General features: G+C 40.5%; 2 protein-coding genes across 5 annotated transcripts; one reads left to right on the top strand and one right to left on the bottom strand.

The window, feature by feature from the left end:
* Positions 1-219: 219 nt before the first annotated feature.
* Positions 220-14,136, top strand: LOC120644252 (exocyst complex component SEC3A-like). The gene is made up of 26 exons (XM_039920834.1): positions 220-403; positions 511-581; positions 694-774; positions 979-1,046; positions 1,149-1,251; positions 3,678-3,823; positions 4,111-4,228; positions 6,356-6,460; positions 7,459-7,560; positions 7,655-7,792; positions 8,513-8,641; positions 8,731-8,811; positions 8,925-8,999; positions 9,149-9,316; positions 9,405-9,528; positions 9,633-9,697; positions 9,828-9,998; positions 10,090-10,169; positions 10,277-10,355; positions 10,527-10,624; positions 11,942-12,050; positions 12,158-12,226; positions 12,683-12,748; positions 12,834-12,923; positions 13,048-13,174; positions 13,671-14,136. Exons 1-25 carry the CDS (start codon positions 220-222, stop codon positions 13,156-13,158), a joined length of 2,631 nt encoding a protein of 876 aa, XP_039776768.1. The 3' UTR covers positions 13,159-13,174; positions 13,671-14,136.
* A 1,093-nt stretch (positions 14,137-15,229) lies between these two features.
* On the bottom strand, positions 15,230-19,219 carry LOC120644253 (ATP-dependent (S)-NAD(P)H-hydrate dehydratase-like). Of its 4 annotated transcripts, none has more exons than XR_005663542.1 (11): positions 18,844-19,214; positions 18,138-18,214; positions 17,959-18,068; positions 17,757-17,871; positions 16,950-17,012; positions 16,705-16,868; positions 16,561-16,622; positions 16,401-16,467; positions 15,924-15,981; positions 15,724-15,849; positions 15,230-15,644 (listed from the first exon to the last, which is right to left on the bottom strand). XR_005663542.1 is itself a non-coding variant. In XM_039920837.1 (11 exons), exons 1-11 carry the CDS (start codon positions 19,151-19,153, stop codon positions 15,641-15,643), a joined length of 1,167 nt encoding a protein of 388 aa, XP_039776771.1. In that variant the 5' UTR covers positions 19,154-19,215; the 3' UTR covers positions 15,230-15,640. The 4 variants fall into 4 exon arrangements, 3 of the variants coding, with proteins under 3 accessions (XP_039776771.1, XP_039776772.1, XP_039776773.1); XM_039920837.1 differs by having other exon boundaries at positions 15,924-15,989; positions 16,401-16,470; positions 18,844-19,215; XM_039920838.1 differs by having other exon boundaries at positions 15,924-15,989; positions 18,844-19,211.
* Between the last annotated feature and the right edge of the window lie 270 nt (positions 19,220-19,489).

Consider the following 19,489-nt stretch of genomic DNA (forward strand, 5'->3'; position numbering starts at 1 on the left):
CTAGCAATGGCAAACCAAGAGTTTTGGTATGTCTCTCCCGCTGATCCCGATCTCATTCTCTCCATCGCAGCCCCACTGCTTTGCCTGCAACAGCCCAGTTTGATTGAATCCACCTGGAGCCGGCAGGAGCGTCGCCGGTGGCGAGGCAGTTAAGGATACGTCCATCCTCCGTCCACACGTTGAGGCCGAGCGGCCGGCGGCGGCGGTGGCACCGGCACCATGGCGCGGTCGAGCGCGGACGACATGGAGCTGAAGCGGGTTTGCGAGGCCGGGATCCTAGCGAAGGGTGACCGGGACAAGGTGGTGATGGCCATGCGCGTCGCCAAGGGCCGCGGCGGCTGGGGCAAGGCCGGCAAGCTCACCTCCCGCCACATGGCCAAGCCCCGCGTCCTCGCCATCACCAGTCAGTAATTCAGTATCCCTTCTCTATCGCTTCTCCTGTGCTCCATCCGTGCGCGCTCATGGGCTCGTTTCCTGACCGCCCTACTTCTCCACCCGTTGATGGCGCAGCCAAGCAAAAAGGGCAGAAGACCAAGGCGTTCATGCGGGTGCTCAAGTACTCCAATGGCGGCGTCCTCGAGGTGATCTTTCTTCTTCCTTTCTCAATGTGTCCTGTACTTTCGGATTGTTTCTCTAGATTGGACAGTTACAGATGTGGATGAGTGATCCAATTCTGATAGCGCGCATTATCAGCCAGCAAAGGTGTACAAGATCAAGCATCTCTCCAAGATCGAGGTCGTCCAAAACGATCCCAGCGGCTGCACCTTCCTCTTGGTATATACATGCCGTTCTCGGCCGCTCTCATAATACAAGATCAATGGATCCACAGTATAATTGAAAGATTTGAATTATAGAGTTATTACAAAGAACTGGTTAGCTTGCAAAAAATGGCTTGTAAGTGAAGCATAAAATTTTTCAATACAAATATTTCCCAAATCATGACAAATCGGCTGCTGTGCTTTCTGAAAATCTGGCCAGGGGTTTGACAACCTGAGGAGCCAGAGCGTCGCGCCTCCGCAATGGACCATGCGCAACAAAGAGGACAGGTGATGCCGTATTGCCATCACGCCCGGTTCCTGACCTGTCCTGTATCTGTGTGTGATATCGATCTGCTCAGGATCGTGAATATGCTGTGTTATCTGTTTCAGGAACCGTCTGCTGATGTGCATCCTCAACATTTGCAAAGAGCACTTGGGTAGCATCCCCAAAGTGGTCGGCATGGATGTCGTCGAGATGGCTATCTGGGCAAAGGTCTGTATCAGTTAATTAATTAATCATTATTAGGCGTTGCCCGTACATGTCTTTTCTTGACTGTTTGGTCACAATGACGAAATTGGTGTGATAAATTTGGCCATGCTGTTCGTCGTCATCGTCGTACATTGGTTTGATGATATGCTCAAAGTTCTCATCTTTGAATGTTAGGGTGATCTAACAAGATAAATTCTTTTGAATATCATCTTACATTATAACATCCCTTATTCCTATTTCGTACCCATCTAAATAGATACGAACAATGACAAATTTGAAGTCAGAACTCTACAATACTTCATCTCGGGCCAAAATCCCTATGTACTGTGTAGTTGTTTATTGGACCCATTCTTAGGGTAGGTCGTGGGCCACCAGCCGGCTCACTCTTTGGATCCGCCCATGCTTACTACTATTTGATTTAACTCAAATATCATACATACTTCCTCTATTGCCACCTGGTATATGGGACATCAATTAATTGGATGACTGCAGGTCTGTTTGGATGAGCTAAAGTTAGTGCTAAACTTTAGCACCTATTAACACTCATATCCCTTCTAAAATTTTTTGGATCTTGCATTGGCTAAAGTTTAGCTTATCCTAGTATTTGGATGAGCTAGTGCTAAACTTTAGCACTTTGGGGTATTAGTACTTGATCCAAATACCCCTGCATTTGGTTGGAATGTGATTTCACAATTGGTAATTATTTCTAGAAGAAGAAAAACGATTATTGGTAAATACACCAAATCTTATCATCACAAGATATTGTTATAAACCTTCATGGGCATCACGCTCCACCTGTTTCCTAGGATAGGCGGTTGATATCAACAAATGTCACCTCTTTCCTACGAGAGGCGGTGACCAGCTTACAATAGGCGGTTGACATCAACAAATGTCGATAATTCTATTCACTTTTAAATGCTCCTTGTCCTAGAAATCCTATTGGTTCATCCTCTATAACTTCCTTCTTATTTTGGTTTTATGACCGCCAACAGTTCGCAATCTGCTTAGGCACGGAGCTTATCCCACAAAGAGAGTATGCTTTACAAATTAAAAAATTAAATGAAACTTAAATTATTTTACGAAAGAGATTGTATCGTAAAAGGTTTTCCAGTAAACAATACAATGAAAAGTTTGTAAATTTTCTTTTTAACTTTACACAAAAGACTCTTAAGAAAACTTTGAACATGAAACTTTTCCGATCGTCTTGTAGTTTCATGAACAGTCTTTGAAAAAATACTACACGGTACAATTTAAGAAAATAAATTGAAGTGAGTTGGAGAGCAAGAAGAAAGGACTTTGCCTTCAAGGATGGCAAGGCCCACAAAATTTTAGCTATGGAAGGATCTCATGAACTAGGGCTGTGTTTAGTTATCGAAAAAGTTTGGATTTTGGTCCTGTAGCACATTTTGTTTGTTATTTGACAATTAATATCTAATTATGGACTAATTAGGTTTAAAAAATTCATCTCGTATGAAACAGTTATACTATGTAATTAGTCATTTTTTTAACTATATTTAACGCTCCATGCATGTGTCTAAAAATTTGATGTGATGGGTATTGTAGAATTTTTTTTAAAAAAAACTAAACAAGGCCAGAATGAGAAATGCTTCTTGAAACTAGCCGATTTGGTGGCTATCGTCATGACGTAAATAAGTACATATCCGACTAATACATGAGCCTATAAAAGTGATATTATGAGTATGATAGTGAACCGTATGTCAAATTTCAACTCCTCAACTACTAAAATATATATCATGCTTGTGAAAAATAATTTATACATTAACCCACACCACGCACGTCACCATCCCCGTTGCCTTGTCCTGCGCGGCGAGCGCGGCGTGGTCGCGCAGACAAGTGCAGCGGCAGCAGCGGGAGGCCGCAGCATGGGTCGCAGAGCCGCCACATCCACCGGTGCCCGCCGCGCATCGCACTCGCCGCCACCGACCCACCGTCGTCACTAACACCAGCGTCGCGAACTCGCGCGCCAAGCTCCAGGCGGCGGCCGCTGACTGTTGGGGTAGTGCAATCCCATGGCGCCCGCAGCCGTTGCCTGGCCCCTTCAACGTAGCCCAGGAACTACTGGAGGAGAGATGAATCGGCCCGCCCTCATAGGTCGCTTGCCATCGACGCAGGTTGCCGCCTAGAAGTTGTTCGACGAAATGATTCATGGAAAGAATTGCTGTATTGGCCCAGTCGCCCAGACAAAGCCTGTTGGCCTTGTCATAGTGGCATTTACGCCTCTTGTAGTCTTTTGTGCAAAAAGGTATTGTTTATCACATTTTCTGCAGCAGCAGTGCATGGAGACATGCAGGATTATCCAGGATTTCTTTAGATTCCATTGGAGTTCAAATTGCTAAATACTTGGGAGGCTAGTGTGCCTGTGATCTACATGTTTGATTCCCATATGTTTATTTTTGCATATATTTCAGGAGAACACTACAACAAAGGTTACACAAGTGACCAACAAAGATGGGCCTGTCGAATCAGTGGTTTTAGAGGCTGAATCAAATGTTACCGTTGAGAAGGACCTTGTTTCTCAGGCAGAAGAGGAGGACATCGAGGCCCTTCTTAGCAAGTAAGTTTAGTTACTCAATGTGAACTTGGCATGCCACCTTCTGTGCTTGCAGATTTCTGATTATCTAGCATGTGCCAATTGATTGGATACACTTCAACTAATACATTAATGTGCCCCACGTATCATGTTAGCTCATTGTTCCATGAAATTTTAGTTAGTCACAATTGGTATTACGTCCGTGCAATCATTTCATTTAGGCATGAGTACAAATGGATTCCTTATCTTCCTAGGGTATTTGTTTGCTTTACGTTATAACCGGTGCAGCTAGCATTGTTTTTCTTTTGCAGTTATGTTATGGCCATTGGTGAAGCAGAGGCGTTTTCTGAAAGAATGAAGCGTGAACTTGTAGCTCTAGAATCTGCAAATGTTTATGCCCTGATGGAAACTGAATCTGTTGTAGAAGAGGTATGCACTCTCCTGAACTTGTAAATGTCTTTTTCCTAGCCGTCAAAAATTATGAAATTGATGATCCTGCTTCTAATTTAAGCATATAAAATTTGGGATCACCATTTTCTACATCCATATAAATATAAATTTTGGGGGCATTTAGCTGTAACTCTTCAGTTAAATGTTTTACTTCTATGTACCTATAGGATACCTCTTCATGGGAAACAGACACAATTATTTTGATACTTTTCAAAGTTTGTATGAATTTTATAAATTTATAGACATTTAGCTGTAACTCTTAAGATGAACTGTTTACTTTTATATATCTACAGGATACCTCTTTATGGAAAAATGAACTCAATTGTTTATGGTACATTTAAATGTTTGTAATGACCAATTTTCCTTCTCTCATGAGAAGAGAAAGCTCTTAAGATAATTTGGCATGAATGGCTTGAGAGTGAAATAGATGTAAGGTCTGTTAACATGGTAATGGGTATGATTCATATCTAGCCATTGATTGACCTTACATTGTAGCTTTTAACTTGTAATGTTTCAAGTGAATTTGGATGCCCTTACATGGTTCTTAAGGCGTCGCCTAGGCGACGCCAAGGCGTCAAGGCGCTCAGGGAGGCCAAGGCGTCGCCGACGCCCAGCCAGAAGAGAGGAAGAGCAAGGGGAAGGAGCGGCCGAGAGATGAAAGGAGGAGCAAGAAGGTTACCAGAACTAGCAGGTGACGACCTCCGCCTTCCTCATCCTCGACGGCACCGGCGCCGGCGAGATCTGGCCCCCAAGAAACTGGGGAGGTGCGAGGACTTGAAGGGGGAGCGGCTGCGGTGCTCCATTTGAGCAGCTGGAGGGGATGCCGGGGTTCGTTGCTGCACGGGTCTGCTGCGGCTGCAGTCGATGTGTAGGGGAGCGCCGGCGGAAGGGAGGAGAGGCATGCGGGGCGGAAGGGAGAGGCGGCGGCACTGCTGCGAGGGAGGAAGAGAGGAGCGGCGCTGCTGCGAGGAAGAGAGGAGCGGCGCTGTTGCGAGGGAGAGGCGGCGGCAGTTTTGGTTGTAGGGTTACGGGGAGGATGGGGTAAATACAGATGAGGTGGTCATGGGCTTGTTAGTGGGCTGGGCCTTACCTTCTCCTTGCCCTTTTCTCCCTTTTCTTTTTTCTTTTCTCATTTGTTTTCCCCTATATTGCTAATTATACTGCTAATATGCTGCTTTTACGTTGGTGTATGGCGTCGCCTCGCCTCGCCTAGGCGTCCAGAGGAGGTAGGGCGCCACACCTCGCCTCAACGCCTTAAGAACTATGTGCCCTTACCCATTTCAGATTAGCATACACTGCTGAAAAAATATATAAAGAGAAATAATATGTCTTAACACATCAGAAATTATCCTCCTTGTATGCTCTCATAGAGCATCAAAGAAGCAGCAATACATCACCCACTCATCGAGTAGTTTGTTAGAATATCTCTTCGGTTAGGTTCACATTGTAGGCTCTGTTTTCAAGGCGTCGCCTAGGCGACAAGGCGGTGGTGGCTCGCCTTGCTTAAGGTCTCGCCTTAGCCCACCTAGGCGTCGCCTAGGCGATAAGGCGGTGGTGGATCGCCTCGCCTCGCCTTACCGCTTTAAAAACATAGATTGTAGGTACCTTCACGTTAATTAGGTTGGAACTTTATCTCCAAGATTTCTGCGCGTTTGAGAAAAAAAACTTTATCTCCAAGATATATTAGCATGTATAGATAGAATTATACGAAGTCACATCAAGTTATTAGATTGCATCATTAGAGTCGAACACATTGCAATGTGTGAAAAGAATTGTTGAGACGTCCTCATCTACCCTGGGCCTTGAGTATTGGCATTGCCTTGCATAAGCTGGAGTCTCTGGTTTCACATCCATTTATTTTTTGTTCAGATTCCCTATGTTCTTCTATTTTCTCAAATCTGCAGTTGCAATACTGTACAGCATCATGATGAAATATTAAACTTGAATTGATTGCCGATGATATGACAAACTATTTACCTTTGGTAGGTTTTTTCTGAATATCTTGACTGTAAATTTTCATCTTTCTAATAAATATTTTACTGGTTATACAATTGTTTATTCTTGAAGAGAATTCCAATACATTACTGGTGTATCTTTTTCCTGCAGGTATTGCAAGGTTTAGAAATAGCCAGTGTATGTGTTGAAGATATGGATGAATGGCTAGGGATTTTCAATATAAAGCTGAGGCATATGAGGGAGGATATACAATCTGTATGTTTTTTTTTCACCTTTACTAATATATATGCCAATCATATTTCCTAGTTGTTATGAGGAAAATATTTTCTCTTCTAGTGCCTGATCGGTCTGAAAACATGTACTCTAGGGTTGTCTGATCAAAAGAAGCCCAATAAGAGTTCAATGAAACAATATTTGAATTGTTTGTCACGGGCTTGCAGCTCATACGGTAGTTAACATCGGTTGTCAAAATTTACACTGAAGTGTTCCCTACTGATGAAGTATCGGTGCCATTTTTTAATGTTTAGGATCTGTAATATATTTTCCCTTCAATTACAGGTAACTATAAATTTTAAAATCTAATTTATTATAAACATCAGGGTTGTAGAAGGTGATTATGCAATATCATAATGCATCACACAAGTCTAACTTTAATGGTGCCTAGTTAGTCTCTGCAATAATGGTGGTTATGGTTTCATTTTTTTTTTGAACTGAGGTTATGGTTTCATATTGGTAGGTCATAATTAGTGGCAGTTGCATATTGTATCTAATACTTGAGGATCAAAATGTGTAGCACTATGAGTATTACCTTTTGAGGAAGCAAGGGCGATAAGCTTGGAAGAGAGTTACTACAGTTGTTGTGTAGAACTGTCCAAGTAGACTGGGGTTCACTATTAAGCAATTCAGGGTCTTGGGGTATATTTGTTCGGCCATTGTGTATATTTGAGTCTTTTAGTTCCTTTTCTATGTAATCAATTACATAAATATGTCCTATTTGTCAGAAACTGAATTCAGAAACTGTCTCACTGATCAGATCTTTCTAAGTCTGATCACTCAAGCTTCCAAACTATTCCATGAGCTCAGCATAGGATATTACATCATTGTAAATTAAACATACTGAGTTCATGCATGGTCATGATTACATTATTAAACCACTGACTTTTGTTATGGAAACTCAACATTATTTTTAAAATTGTCAATTTACTTTTCTTAAAAAATAATATTACAAACGCATATACCTTGTGGTTTTGCAGATAGAATGGCGTAATAACAGGCTGGAGTTGCAATCTGATAGTAATGTGGCTTTGATTGATGAGCTTGACAAATTGCTTGAGCTCCTTCAGATTCCACCTGAAGTGTGCATTCTATTAACCTATTAATTATTTTTCCTATAATAATATTTATGTTAACATAACACTGAAATTCCTGATACCATTGATCATATTGCAGTATGAGGCATCATTAACTGGAGGATCATTTGATGAGGGAAATATGATTAAGAACATCGAAGCCTGTGACTGGCTAACCCTTGCTATAAAGAACCTAGAAGCGTCCAATCTAGATCCAATCTATGTAAAATTACGTGCTGTATGTCCTCTATCCTCATAACATCATCTTTTTTTTTCCTATTGGAGGTTTACATGATTGAGCTTTTCCTTTAGCATCCAAATCAATTGAGATTAACTTATTCTTTATCAGATAAGTATTAATATGCTACTTCGGTACCATTTGAAGGACTTCTAGCAACATGGGAAGATAAATAGATTCAACAGAGAAAAGACCATTTTTCACAGACAACTAAAATTGTTTCATATGGAAGATTAAAGTAATTGTGTTTAATTAAATATATCTTACAAAAAGAGTGCCAGCAACAGTTGTTGTTTTACCTTTTCTTTTGAACAAAATTGGCACAAGAAGGTGCCAATTTACATTGAGTAAAGGAGAGTTTATAACCAATTACCTAGGGAGCCTACAATGAGTTAAAACTGTACAAAACAAAAACTCTGTAGAAAACAGAGAAAAACAGGAAGCTGCTTAGAACACTGCAGTGAGGAAGCGTACCCCATATTAAAAATATTTTTGAAATTTGATTAAATTGGAACTCAGAAGTCAAATATCTCTTGCCTTCATGATCTTCAAATGTTGGTTTCTATTCATTTTGCTACTTTCTATTGAAATGAAATTTTGTCAATCAATCCATGGCTATAGACGTTTCCATAATGGGCTTTTTATATGCAATTTCTCATCATTATTGAAATAAAGTTATGGCTTAACAAATTTTTATCTTATTTGGCAAAAATTATAAAGGTTAGAGAAAAACGTGCAGAATTTGTTCTTCTTAAATGCACATTTGTTCGGAGGGCTTCAGAATTTTTGAGGAATTACTTTCCGAGTTTAATTGATTCTATGCTAAATGACAAATCAAACTTCTCTCAGGTAAATCTTACTTCAAAATCTTCAAATATGGAAGTTTGGGATAAAACCCGGATATTTGTGATCATATATATACTCCTAAACACTTGCAGCGAGGTCATCTGCAGAGGCCTGACCATGCTGATATGAGGAACAAATGCAGGACTTATGCACGGCTTCTACAACACATCAAGGTTTTTGCATGATATCTTGGTTTGAAAAATTTCCTTCTGAAAATGAAAAAATATAATTTTTAGCTAGTCAAACTTTGTGCTTTCTAATACTCCCTTTTATACTATGTTTCAAGAGTTTGGACAAGAGTTGTATGATACCTTTGCGGAAAGCTTACTGCCACTCATTGAACTTGCTAATTCGACGTGAGGTGGGGTTCTGAGAGTAATTGGAATTGTTTTCAATTTCTCTGATATACTAAAAGTTAATCAAAGTTCTAGAGTTCCTTGGAGCTAAACATTACAAATAACACAAAAATAATAAATGTACTGATATAACAGCCTAGCATTTGTTTTGTAGTCCCGTGAATTTTCTAATGAACTACGTAATAGTTCAAAAGCATCAAAGAGCAGCACACCATTGTTTGAGGGTCCTGCTGGTGCAAACCAGCCAGCAAGTATTACCGATAGTCCTGCAGATGCATACTCCAAAATGATTACAGTTTTTATCCCACTTCTTGTTGATGAGGTTTGTTCTGTATTTCTTTGTGTCATTTATGTGAAACATAAATAATATTAATAATATCCTAACTCTGTTCATGAATATCTACAACTAGAGCTCATTCCTTGCACATTTTATGTGCTTTGAAGTCTCTACAGTTTCTCAGTCAGATGCTAATGCTGAAGCAACTAGTACTTCTTCCGTCACATTAGAAGCTTCTTCAAGCATCGGCAAAACAAGTAATATAAACCACCACCTCCCAAGTTAAACAGTGTTTCTTGCAATGGATCTATTGTTTTGCTTCCTTATGGAGAGGTGTAAAGGTCGGCTCATGTTTTTCTAGGTAATAATCCAGCTGAGTTGGGAGTGCTAAACGAATGTCTTCAGGAATTGCTTGATGGTATTCAGGTTGACTTTGTTAGTTTTCCTCGCATAATTTGCAATGTAGACTATAAATACGGATAAGCAAATAGCTAAATTAACAACATTGTTGGGTGTACTATTGTGGCTTCACCTGTTTTCTATGGTTCCTTTTCAGGAGGACTTCTATGCATTGGTTGACTGGGCATTCAAGCTAGATCCACTGAGTTGTATATCGATGCATGGAATAACAGATCGGTATCTTTCTGGTCAGAAAGCAGAGGTCTCAGGATATGTGCAATTGTTGCTTGATGACTTGGAGACAAGAATAACGATTTTATTTAGCAGGGTTTGACTCTATTGATAGGCTAGCATTTTTTTTCTACTTTGGAGAGTTCTTCAATTTGTTCCTTACTCTTTCATATTCATGGTCTGTGCAGTTTGTTGACGATGCCTGCTACCAGATTGAGAAGTACGAGCGCAATGTGCGGCAAATTGGAGTTGTGCCCTATATTCCCAGGTCTGTTGTTATGTTCTCAAAAGATATTTCTAAAATCTGAACATACCTGTCATGGTATATATAACTATGTTTAGCTGAAATGTGTTCTATTATTTTCTGTTATATAGGTTCTCACAACTTGCAGCACGTATGGAGCAATATATCAATGGATCCAGGGATCTAGTTGACCAGGCATATACAAAAATCGTATGAACTTATTATAAGCTTGACCACTCAATGCTATAAGTTATTTAAAAATTTACACACCAACCTCAGATGCATATGCAACCAATGTTGGCCGTTTCATATTACTTTGACTTACATTAATATTACCAACCATGTTCCTTGTTAACTTAACCAGATGTGTGACTGTAACAGGTGAGTATTATGTTTGTGATACTGGAGAAAATTGCTCAAGTGGAACCTAAATATGTTGATATCGTACTTTTGGAGAACTATGCAGCTTTTCAGCACAGGTTTAATTTTTTTTTCATGGTACTCTTTTATTGTGTGCATTTGTATGACTCTGCTACTGGTTTGTGGCATTTGCAGCCCTATAGTGATGCTTATATCCTACATCCATAACTTATTTTATGGAAACTGCATAGAATAATTTCCGACTATTGGCAATAGCTTTGTGCATCTTTGGTGGAGCAACTATGATAATGTTATTCATTTACCTAATTTTTAGAAATTAATTGTAAAAGCCACAACCACCCTTTAGTTGCCTCATCAACTATAGAGACAAATAACTAAAAATACCAAAGTAGTCAATATCAACGTAGCAGTGTAACAATTGTACATGGACATGCCATTGTGGTGAGAATAGGACATGTTACCTCACATCCGTCTTATTCCTCATGTGCCAACTTCACAGTCTGGGCACCTCACCGTATGATCTCAGCACTTAGTGATTAATATACACAGCATGCATAGCCACCAGCACCATCCTTCGCACATCTCACTGCTACATTCATCTCCCGAGGTGCCTGCATTAATTAGCCTTTGCAGCCACAGATGTCAACCAGCATTACTGCAGGACAAAAGTATGTTTTTGTCACTCGGAGCTACAACTATTACTTTTGCCTCAAAATATATAAGTGCTCAATTTTACCATTTTTCGATTTCAAAGTGATTTGCTTTTTTTTCCTTTTCCAACTACATTCCATCAGTTAGGGCATGGCATTGAAATTGAAGTTTCTATTTTGTCACATCTTCATTCTACCAGTTCCTCTATTGAGGGTTGCAGCCCTATAATGATGGCAACGAGTTGGTGACAACGATGACACCACTCCTCTTTAGCTCTGTACTGCACAAGTCCATATGTACCACTAAGGAGAACTTGGTTATTTGGATCATCTTCAATATAACTATAGGAGATAATAATGGCTTGTATTCCTCCAACCCTAGAAGGGTGGGTATATATAATGCCTATACATGGGCCTCTAGATGGGCCTCTATACACACGGGCTCAATATACTCCAACAATAACCTGTCACTTGCAATCTGGTCAACAACCATTGCCTCATGTGGCAGAAACAATTAACACCTTCATGTAAGAATAAGGAAAAAAGAAAAGAAAAATGAGATGTGAAACATTTCATCTCCAATACAAATATTGAAGCCTTTTCTTTAGCAAGAAAAAATGTTCCAAAATAGCAACATCCGCCATGTTTGTTATTACCTGAGGTCATAAATTGCTCCAAGTAATGCTGGAATCTTACCAATAACAGTTGTGAATACCTAGTGTTTCATAGAACTAATTAACCTGATATAATTAATTGGATCTGCAGCTTGTATGATTTGGCAAATGTTGTGCCAACGCTTGCTAAATATTATCATCAAGCTAGTGAAGCCTATGAACAAGCTTGTTCACGTCATATCAATTTGGTCATATATATTGTAAGTTGACTGTAACTCCTTTTGATTCTGTTCCCCTTGCCAACGTATACACTAAGGCGTTTATGTTAATGCATGCCATGGAACTTATGCTTATTTACCTTTTGCAGCACTTTGAAAAACTATTCCAGTTCGCTAGAAGAATTGAGGAACTAATGTACAACATGAGCCCTGAAGAGGTGAGGAATGTGATTTGGTTCTGCGTTCTATCTATCTGAAAGTTTATGCAATTTAGTGACCTAATATCAGAGCCGCATTATTTCTTGCTTGTAAATTTGCTGCCATTGCACCATCTTGGAGTTAGGGTGATATTAAAATACGTTCTATAGTGTTTTTCAGATTATGATCCATGTCTTAATTATGTGCCTACAATGCCTTGAGAAGCAAAATCAATTGGATATCAACCATTGAAATATTCCTGATGCTTTTACCAATCAACTCCCCATCGCTTGAGATCCATGCTATGCTGTGTAATCTTTGGTCTACTGGTCCATGATTAAACCTCGCTTCCTATCTACTGCATTTTCTGCGCACTTAGTTATTTTGAATGTCCAACCCTCTTGTCTTAGTGCACAGTATGTTCTATTGGTTGAAGTATGAAGTGTTCGTTGTTTGATACTTCTAACTGCACACAGATACCTTTCCAAGTTGGAATGTCCAAGGTAGATTTTCGCAAGATGTTGAAGTCTAGCTTAGCTGGAGTGAGTTCATAGTATATTCATCCATTACGTTTATGAACTTAGTCATAAAGCAGTGTCCCTTACTCTTACTTTATCTGGTTGACAGCTTGACAAGACAATTAATGCAATGTATAGAAAACTACAGAAGAATATGACTGCTGAGGAATTGCTTCCTTCATTATGGGAAAAATGCAAGGTATATTTTTTTCATAATTGTAAAATTGTATGTGCGAAAAATGAATGAGGGAACTACTTGTAATCTCCTTCATGGCTAAGTGAGATACAGAACTTTTTCTTGCTTGATGTGTCGGTTGTTGCAGAAAGAGTTTCTTGACAAATATGCAACTTTCCTCAAGTTGATTTCGAAAATATATCCTGGTGAAAAAGTGACATCTGTGAACGAAATGAGGGATATTCTAGCTTCGCTGTAGCAAGTTTTATTACAAGGTAACTTTCTATGCTTTGATTTCTGCTGCTCTGTGCTGCTATTGGTTTATTTGCACTGTTTGTACATGGCGTTGTTCCTTTTGGTTTGCTTTTGTGGTGCCAGGTTAGTATTTTCATTGGCTTGCATGCACATAGGTAGACCTGATTCTCACCATCTCAGATTTGTGATCCTTACTGAACCAGCTGTCCAATATGTCTTCCTTACGAACCAGCTATCTGACATGTGATCCTTACTGAACCAGCTATCTGATTCATGGTCCATAGTGAACTATAGATGAACCCTCGTTGACATATAAGTTCAAATTGAACGATTTTTTTTCGTGTTTTGTACTGCCAATAACGCGTATGAGCCACGAATAGACATGATGATTGGGGAAAGAAACTTTTGGACACTATTAATGTTGATAGAGAAACTATACAAGGCATATGTGAAAACCATAAGATGGTCTTGTACACAGAATGCATATGTGAAACCATAAAATGTTCTTTTATACAGATGCTTTGGAGTTTGGAGGAGAATTGTCAATTCGTAAGGAAATGGAGATACCATTGCCGGGGGTATTTGGTTGCCGAGGACAAATACTAGATTTATCTGCTAGAGAAGAAAACACTCTTGGCCCAGTGATGGATCGGGTTGTACTCAATCCAAGAAGCTGAAAACTAATGGCAGAAATATCTTTGCCTGTGTAGAATGCTGGTCTTAAAACTCATACGGCACCTCAAGTACTTCTCGCAGCTATTGATGCTTAGCCCAACTTTTATGTTTTATTATTGCAGTCTTCGCTCAATCTGTGGCTATAGTAATATTTCTGTATCTGTATCTGGGTTGTTTGCTTTTCGATATATGTTTAATCATTTGGTATTAGCAGACAAATGTAAATATGTAATAAACAAGTGGCATTACTAGATTTGCTACTCCAATACGGCATGCTTGATATTAGATAATTGCTATGGCATGATGAGCTCCACGGTCACTTTTTTTTTTCTTGGCCACACAGGACATTTTTTTCGTATATAGACTAGATAAATGTTGGACCACCAACATTACAGTACTAGTGAATTGATCAAGCTGGCCACATACAAAAATTAACTTAAAATTCATCTCAGGCCCTCGGATTATTCAAATAATGTACAAGTGAATGCAACTTTTATATGTGCTTCCATGGACCTGAGAACTTCATTGGTTCTACAAGTTTTATGTGCATCCGTGATTTTTTGCATTACCATATTGCTAGGTGAAGCTACTGAGAGTTAATTCCACTTTTGTTTCTGCTAGATTTGTGGGATAAAATTATTTGCTGATCGGGATCACACCCTTATCTCAATAACAATATAATGGAACAGAAAACATGTATCATATTATGTTTCCTCATCAAAATAAAAAACTTGACCTGCGGGGGGTGAGACCGCCCCCACGGCATTGTTTGAGAGGTAGAATGACCTTCTCACAGCAGGCCAAGAAAACCCCCGAACCCCTGCCCCACCCGTACACGGGGGCCCGTTGCCTTGTGAGTTAGGCCGGGCTCCACAGTGCTTTGGATGTGAGACAAGCGAGAGAGTTTTTTTAACCCCAGAGCTGAAATTCGCCCCTGAGGGGGATCAAACCCAGGACCTCTGGGGAGTGCCTCCAGCGATGCTACCACTACGATAGCAGGCCTTTGGCTCCTCATCAAAATACAATACCCTGCCGTTATCGCCCTTTCTCATGGGGCATCTGAAAATACCACGATGCCCATTTACTTCACGTATAGGAGATACGGAAAAACCACCTCTTGTGGATCTTGTGTAGCACCCGTATGAGCCTAGGGTTGTCACCTCTGTCCCAATGCCTACCACTCCTATAATGAAGTTTTCAAGTCCGGCTCATCTCCCACATATAGCTAAATTCTTCCCTATGTAGCTAAATTCTCCTACAAAAAAGAGGGGTCCATAACAGCTTGCTCTGGCTGCTATTTCTTCTCTCACGGTAAAATATATATAGCGAGGGTTATGTTGAGAGTAGGTGGTAGGTGCGCATAATCAATTTATCATGATATCTGACGAGCAAAGGACAGCTGTTGTCAATATGTGAGGATTGCATTGTTGTTGACATCTCATCGATCATTGGACCCCATCAGTTTTAAGTAACTGCATTGGTACTTTGTAGAATACCAACCCAAACATGATATCCCTGCCCTGCGTGACAACTACAGATCCACCGCACTACCTAAGCATGCGTTCAGTATTCTCTGAGTCTTTCCAGAGTCTCAATTCTCAGAAAACCTATATTCCTTGATTTTACTGCAGTTCTTCTCAACAACACTGGACAATAAACATTGGATCCAAGCCTGGTAACACCCTATTCCTATCGGACATGTACACAGTAAAGGAGATATAGGGATCAAAACGCATGGATGAACATTATTAGAGCTGCACATGCATGACAAGTACTGACCAGAACTAGTGCTCAGCAGGGCAGATATCTTCCTAGCTGCAAGGCAAAAGGTCGAGAACATGAAACTGGAGAACTGAAGTACATATCATTCTAGATGTGGTGCAAGCATACAGGCCTTTTGCCCAAGAACTCAATGATGTCTGTGGTGACTGTCGATCGCTTGTTCTTCTCAAAAGCAAGTGATGCAGCTTTTCTGAGCAGTAGAGAGCCAGCTATGCACCCAAGTGTCATAGGATTGACTCTGCATTGCACAACAGTGAAGGCAAAATTTGATTCAGTATGAGTCAACAGCAAAAAGCAGAAATGCAACATTACCTCTTCTCTGTAGGTTGCTCATTTGACACGATGAAGTGCTGTGCCCAAGATGTAAATACTGCCACATTGCCACCAACAAACATATTAGGAAAGAACCATAGGCAATTCTAAATGTCAAGTGTTTAGGGCATACGGGTGAGAATGCATGTTCACGCAACAAAAGGAGAAAACATCCAAGTAGGTTCACTCAACAAAAAGAACACGTATCACATGATTGTGAACATCAATGTTGTGACAATTAAAGAATGTATTATTGTTGATGTTAGAAAAAATGTGCCACATTAACAGGTAGTATTGCATTTGATTCAGATAGCAGTAATAAGAAACTTATGTAATGAACAGGAATACAATTATTGGAAAGTAAAACCGGTAGACGCAATGTGCATCTTATATTGCTACTACAATTATATGATAGGCAAGTCAAAGTATAATTGGCGAAGGGTATAACCAGCATTCAGCTCTTAGAACAGAACCGACCTTCCAGAAAGGATGTCCCCTTGACCACCACATCGCCTTGGGGAACCAAAAGTACTCGCTTGCGTCACTTCAAAAACAAGATAAAAATATAGTGAAAATAATGAAATGGTATTTGTGCCTAACGTTTGTAGCCTTTTAGTTAAGCAGCTGTCTACAATACCTGTTTTACCATCACAAATGACATCTGCCTTTCCTTTCCGCATTATTGTCACACCACCAATTCTGAATGCACAAAAGAATTAGAAAACATTAGTTACATTACAACTAGCATTTAACAAACATTATACAAATGTTATGTTCATACTTTTGGCAAAGTGCCGTCAGTTGCTCCGAAGCAGTTTCCTCACTTACATCACAGTTAAGGACCTTCTGAACAAGACGTTTGTACTCATATACATTTGGTGTTAAAATGGCAAGAGGGTTGCCCTCAACAAGACCAAGGTTATTGGTTATAAGAAAAAGGCCATCCTGCAGGCCACATTAATATAGTTTAAAATAGAGTAATAACTTAAGAGAAAGCAAACAAGGGGGAAAACCTTCAACTAGTACCCCATCAACAACAGTAGGAATATTAGCCTGCCTTGCATGCTTCATAATATTACTCACACAATCCTACAAATAAGATATGTGAAACAAACATTAGAAAACAGATATCTCAATATTATTACATTGTATTTAGACTATGCTCACATAACCTAAACAAACAGAAACCTTTTGAAAAATAAAAAGATCAATAATATGAAGGAAACAATCAAAAGAGTTCTCATCAACAGTTCCGTTAAAAATTATCCCTTGCTTGTACTGCAAATATGTAGCTTCCATGCCAAACAATCTTGCCTAAGTCGTTTGATATCCATGTACAAAAAGCTGAACAGCAAGTTAGAATGTTAGATATCATACAGTTGGCTAATCTTTAGAAAGTATTCTCTGTCGCAAGGTTCTTGCTATCTTGTTATGTTATATTACTAGAATCCACACACATACTGGAATGATTAATAAGGTATTTAAACTGTTTTCCCTTTTTTTGTATTTCCTTTTAGGACGAGCCAATCTTTTTTTCAGTCAAAACATTTGCTGCCATTGCAATTTCCCTTAATCACTTATTTGCCAGTGTCCGTGACACAGGTGGGCCCCGATGTGTCACTGAGACATCGATGGCAATTGAATTGCAAAATAGTGACAAATAAGAGACTGCCCAAAACTTAAATGAACACAAACCAAGACTTAGTATCACGGAACCTACAGGATTGAAAGTTCAAGTAGAACAAGGAAAATAGTTGCAATCAATAACACTCAATAGGAGTATAGGACAGGTATCTATAATATTTGTTAAAGATGACATGTGGGCAAGCAAACCAGAAGAAATGAGTCCCTTCCAAGGCCAGGACCAATGACAATGCAATCAAAACGCTCCATCCACTTAGCAACTTCAGTGAGAATTTTAGAAGATACAGATGCTCTTTCATCATCTCTGGGAAAGTTATTTACAGAATGAGATCCTATAGAATATTAAAATAATTGTACCATAAGCTTGGAAACAAAAAACAAATCAACTTACTTTACACTGTATGATTCCTCCAGTATCGGATGTACAATCAGTTCAGGGCTATAACTCTTAATTACTGTTGCAGCATCTTTTGTGCAGAAAACATGTGAAAGATCTGCACCCTGAACAACATCATGTGAAATATTTGTATTTGTGTGGTTCATGAGATGAAACATTAAGAAGATACTAACAACTTTCAAGGCAGAGGTAGCTGCAAAATATGGAGCGCCGGTGTACTCACGACATCCACCAATTACTGCTATATTCCCAGAAAATTGAAAAAAAGAACATATTTATATATTACCAAAGCAGCTCTTGTGAATTGAATTTTTCATTTGAAACACACCAGAGTTAACTGGAACCCATAAGCAACATGTCCATACAAGAAGTAAACATATGAAGCACTTTTTGTAAAATTCGTGATTCCAGATAGGAATAGGAAAATTTGATAAAAAATGAGGGGGATAAGAAGCAAAATCATACTGTAAAAAAAATCTCGGCATTCTTGAATTGTGTGCCATATTACCAGTTGCTGAATTCATCCTACCAAAACACCAATTTTCACTGTTTCAAAAAAAACACATCAATTTTCACCAAAGATACCAGGTGCTGACCCTACTCCCAATAACCCAAAGCTTCCTCCATCAAACTGGAACCAACACCATCCTACCTACAAATTCCCCCACAATCGACCCACCGAGTTCGCAGCACGACAAACGATCTGCCACCATTCGTCAACCACAAACTAACCACGGCGGGGCATTCCTACAAACACCGAGCGCGCACGCACCAACGGCACCACCGCCCAAAACCCATCCGCCGAACACGCGCGCTCAGAATCAGACAAGCACAGCCCGCGGAGCCGGAGACGGAGACGGACGGACGGCCGCGGCTCACCTGCCTGGCCATTGTGCCTGGCGCGGTCGAGCGGCGGCGTGATCCGGCGGACGACGGCCTCCGCGTCCGCCTCGTACACCGTCGCCGCCGCCATCGCGTGGGCGGCCCGGAGGGAACCGGAGGTGCCCGAGGGGGAGGACAGGGGGGCGAAGCGGCGGCCGACGACGGAGGAGGGCGGCGAGGAGGGAGGAGGAGACTGGGGGAGGAGGGAGCGGAGCAGGACGAGCTGCCTGCGGAAGGCCGGGGAGGCGGCCCACATGCGCCCCCGGTGCTGCGCCTGGTGTTGCCACGAGCCCGTGGGCCGGCTCATGGGGTGATGCTGCGGCCGCCGTGTGGGGAGAAGCTACTGGAAACTGTTGGCGTGGTGGAAGGTTGGACGCCGGGGGAGCGACCTGAAATTTGGAGTTTTTTTGTTGGGAACAAAAATTAGAGGAACGAAAATTTGAGCATGGATTTGTCGGGTGAGTTGTTTTTTATGCATTTGTGGGACTATTTTGGAATTTATTTGGAAAGTTGGGCTGGACCATATTTTGTTTCCTTTTCTATCCGTAGGTCGGGCCCATTATGGCTGGCTATAGGCTTGCTGCGCCCGGACCAAACCTGTCTTAAAATCCATTTTTTCTTATGATGTTTCAAATTTCTGTAT

Source organism: Panicum virgatum, chromosome 8K, assembly GCF_016808335.1.
Source record: "Panicum virgatum strain AP13 chromosome 8K, P.virgatum_v5, whole genome shotgun sequence".
Lineage (NCBI taxonomy): Eukaryota > Viridiplantae > Streptophyta > Magnoliopsida > Poales > Poaceae > Panicum > Panicum virgatum.

What these genes read in the sequence shown, in the direction of transcription:
- LOC120644252 (XM_039920834.1), top strand. Translation starts at nt 220, where the DNA reads ATGGCGCGGTCGAGCGCGGACGACATGGAGCTGAAGCGGGTTTGCGAG. An exon ending in CTGAATCTGTTGTAGAAGAG is followed by an intron (nt 4,229 to 6,355) that starts GTATGCACTCTC and finishes TTTTTCCTGCAG; the next exon opens with GTATTGCAAGGTTTAGAAAT. An exon ending in TCCCACTTCTTGTTGATGAG is followed by an intron (nt 9,317 to 9,404) that starts GTTTGTTCTGTA and finishes ATCTACAACTAG; the next exon opens with AGCTCATTCCTTGCACATTT.
- LOC120644253 (XM_039920837.1), bottom strand. Translation starts at nt 19,153, where the DNA reads ATGAGCCGGCCCACGGGCTCGTGGCAACACCAGGCGCAGCACCGGGGG. An exon ending in TTCCTACTGTTGTTGATGGG is followed by an intron (nt 16,869 to 16,949) that starts GTACTAGTTGAA and finishes TGTGGCCTGCAG; the next exon opens with GATGGCCTTTTTCTTATAAC. An exon ending in GGGGACATCCTTTCTGGAAG is followed by an intron (nt 15,990 to 16,400) that starts GTCGGTTCTGTT and finishes TGTTGGTGGCAA; the next exon opens with TGTGGCAGTATTTACATCTT.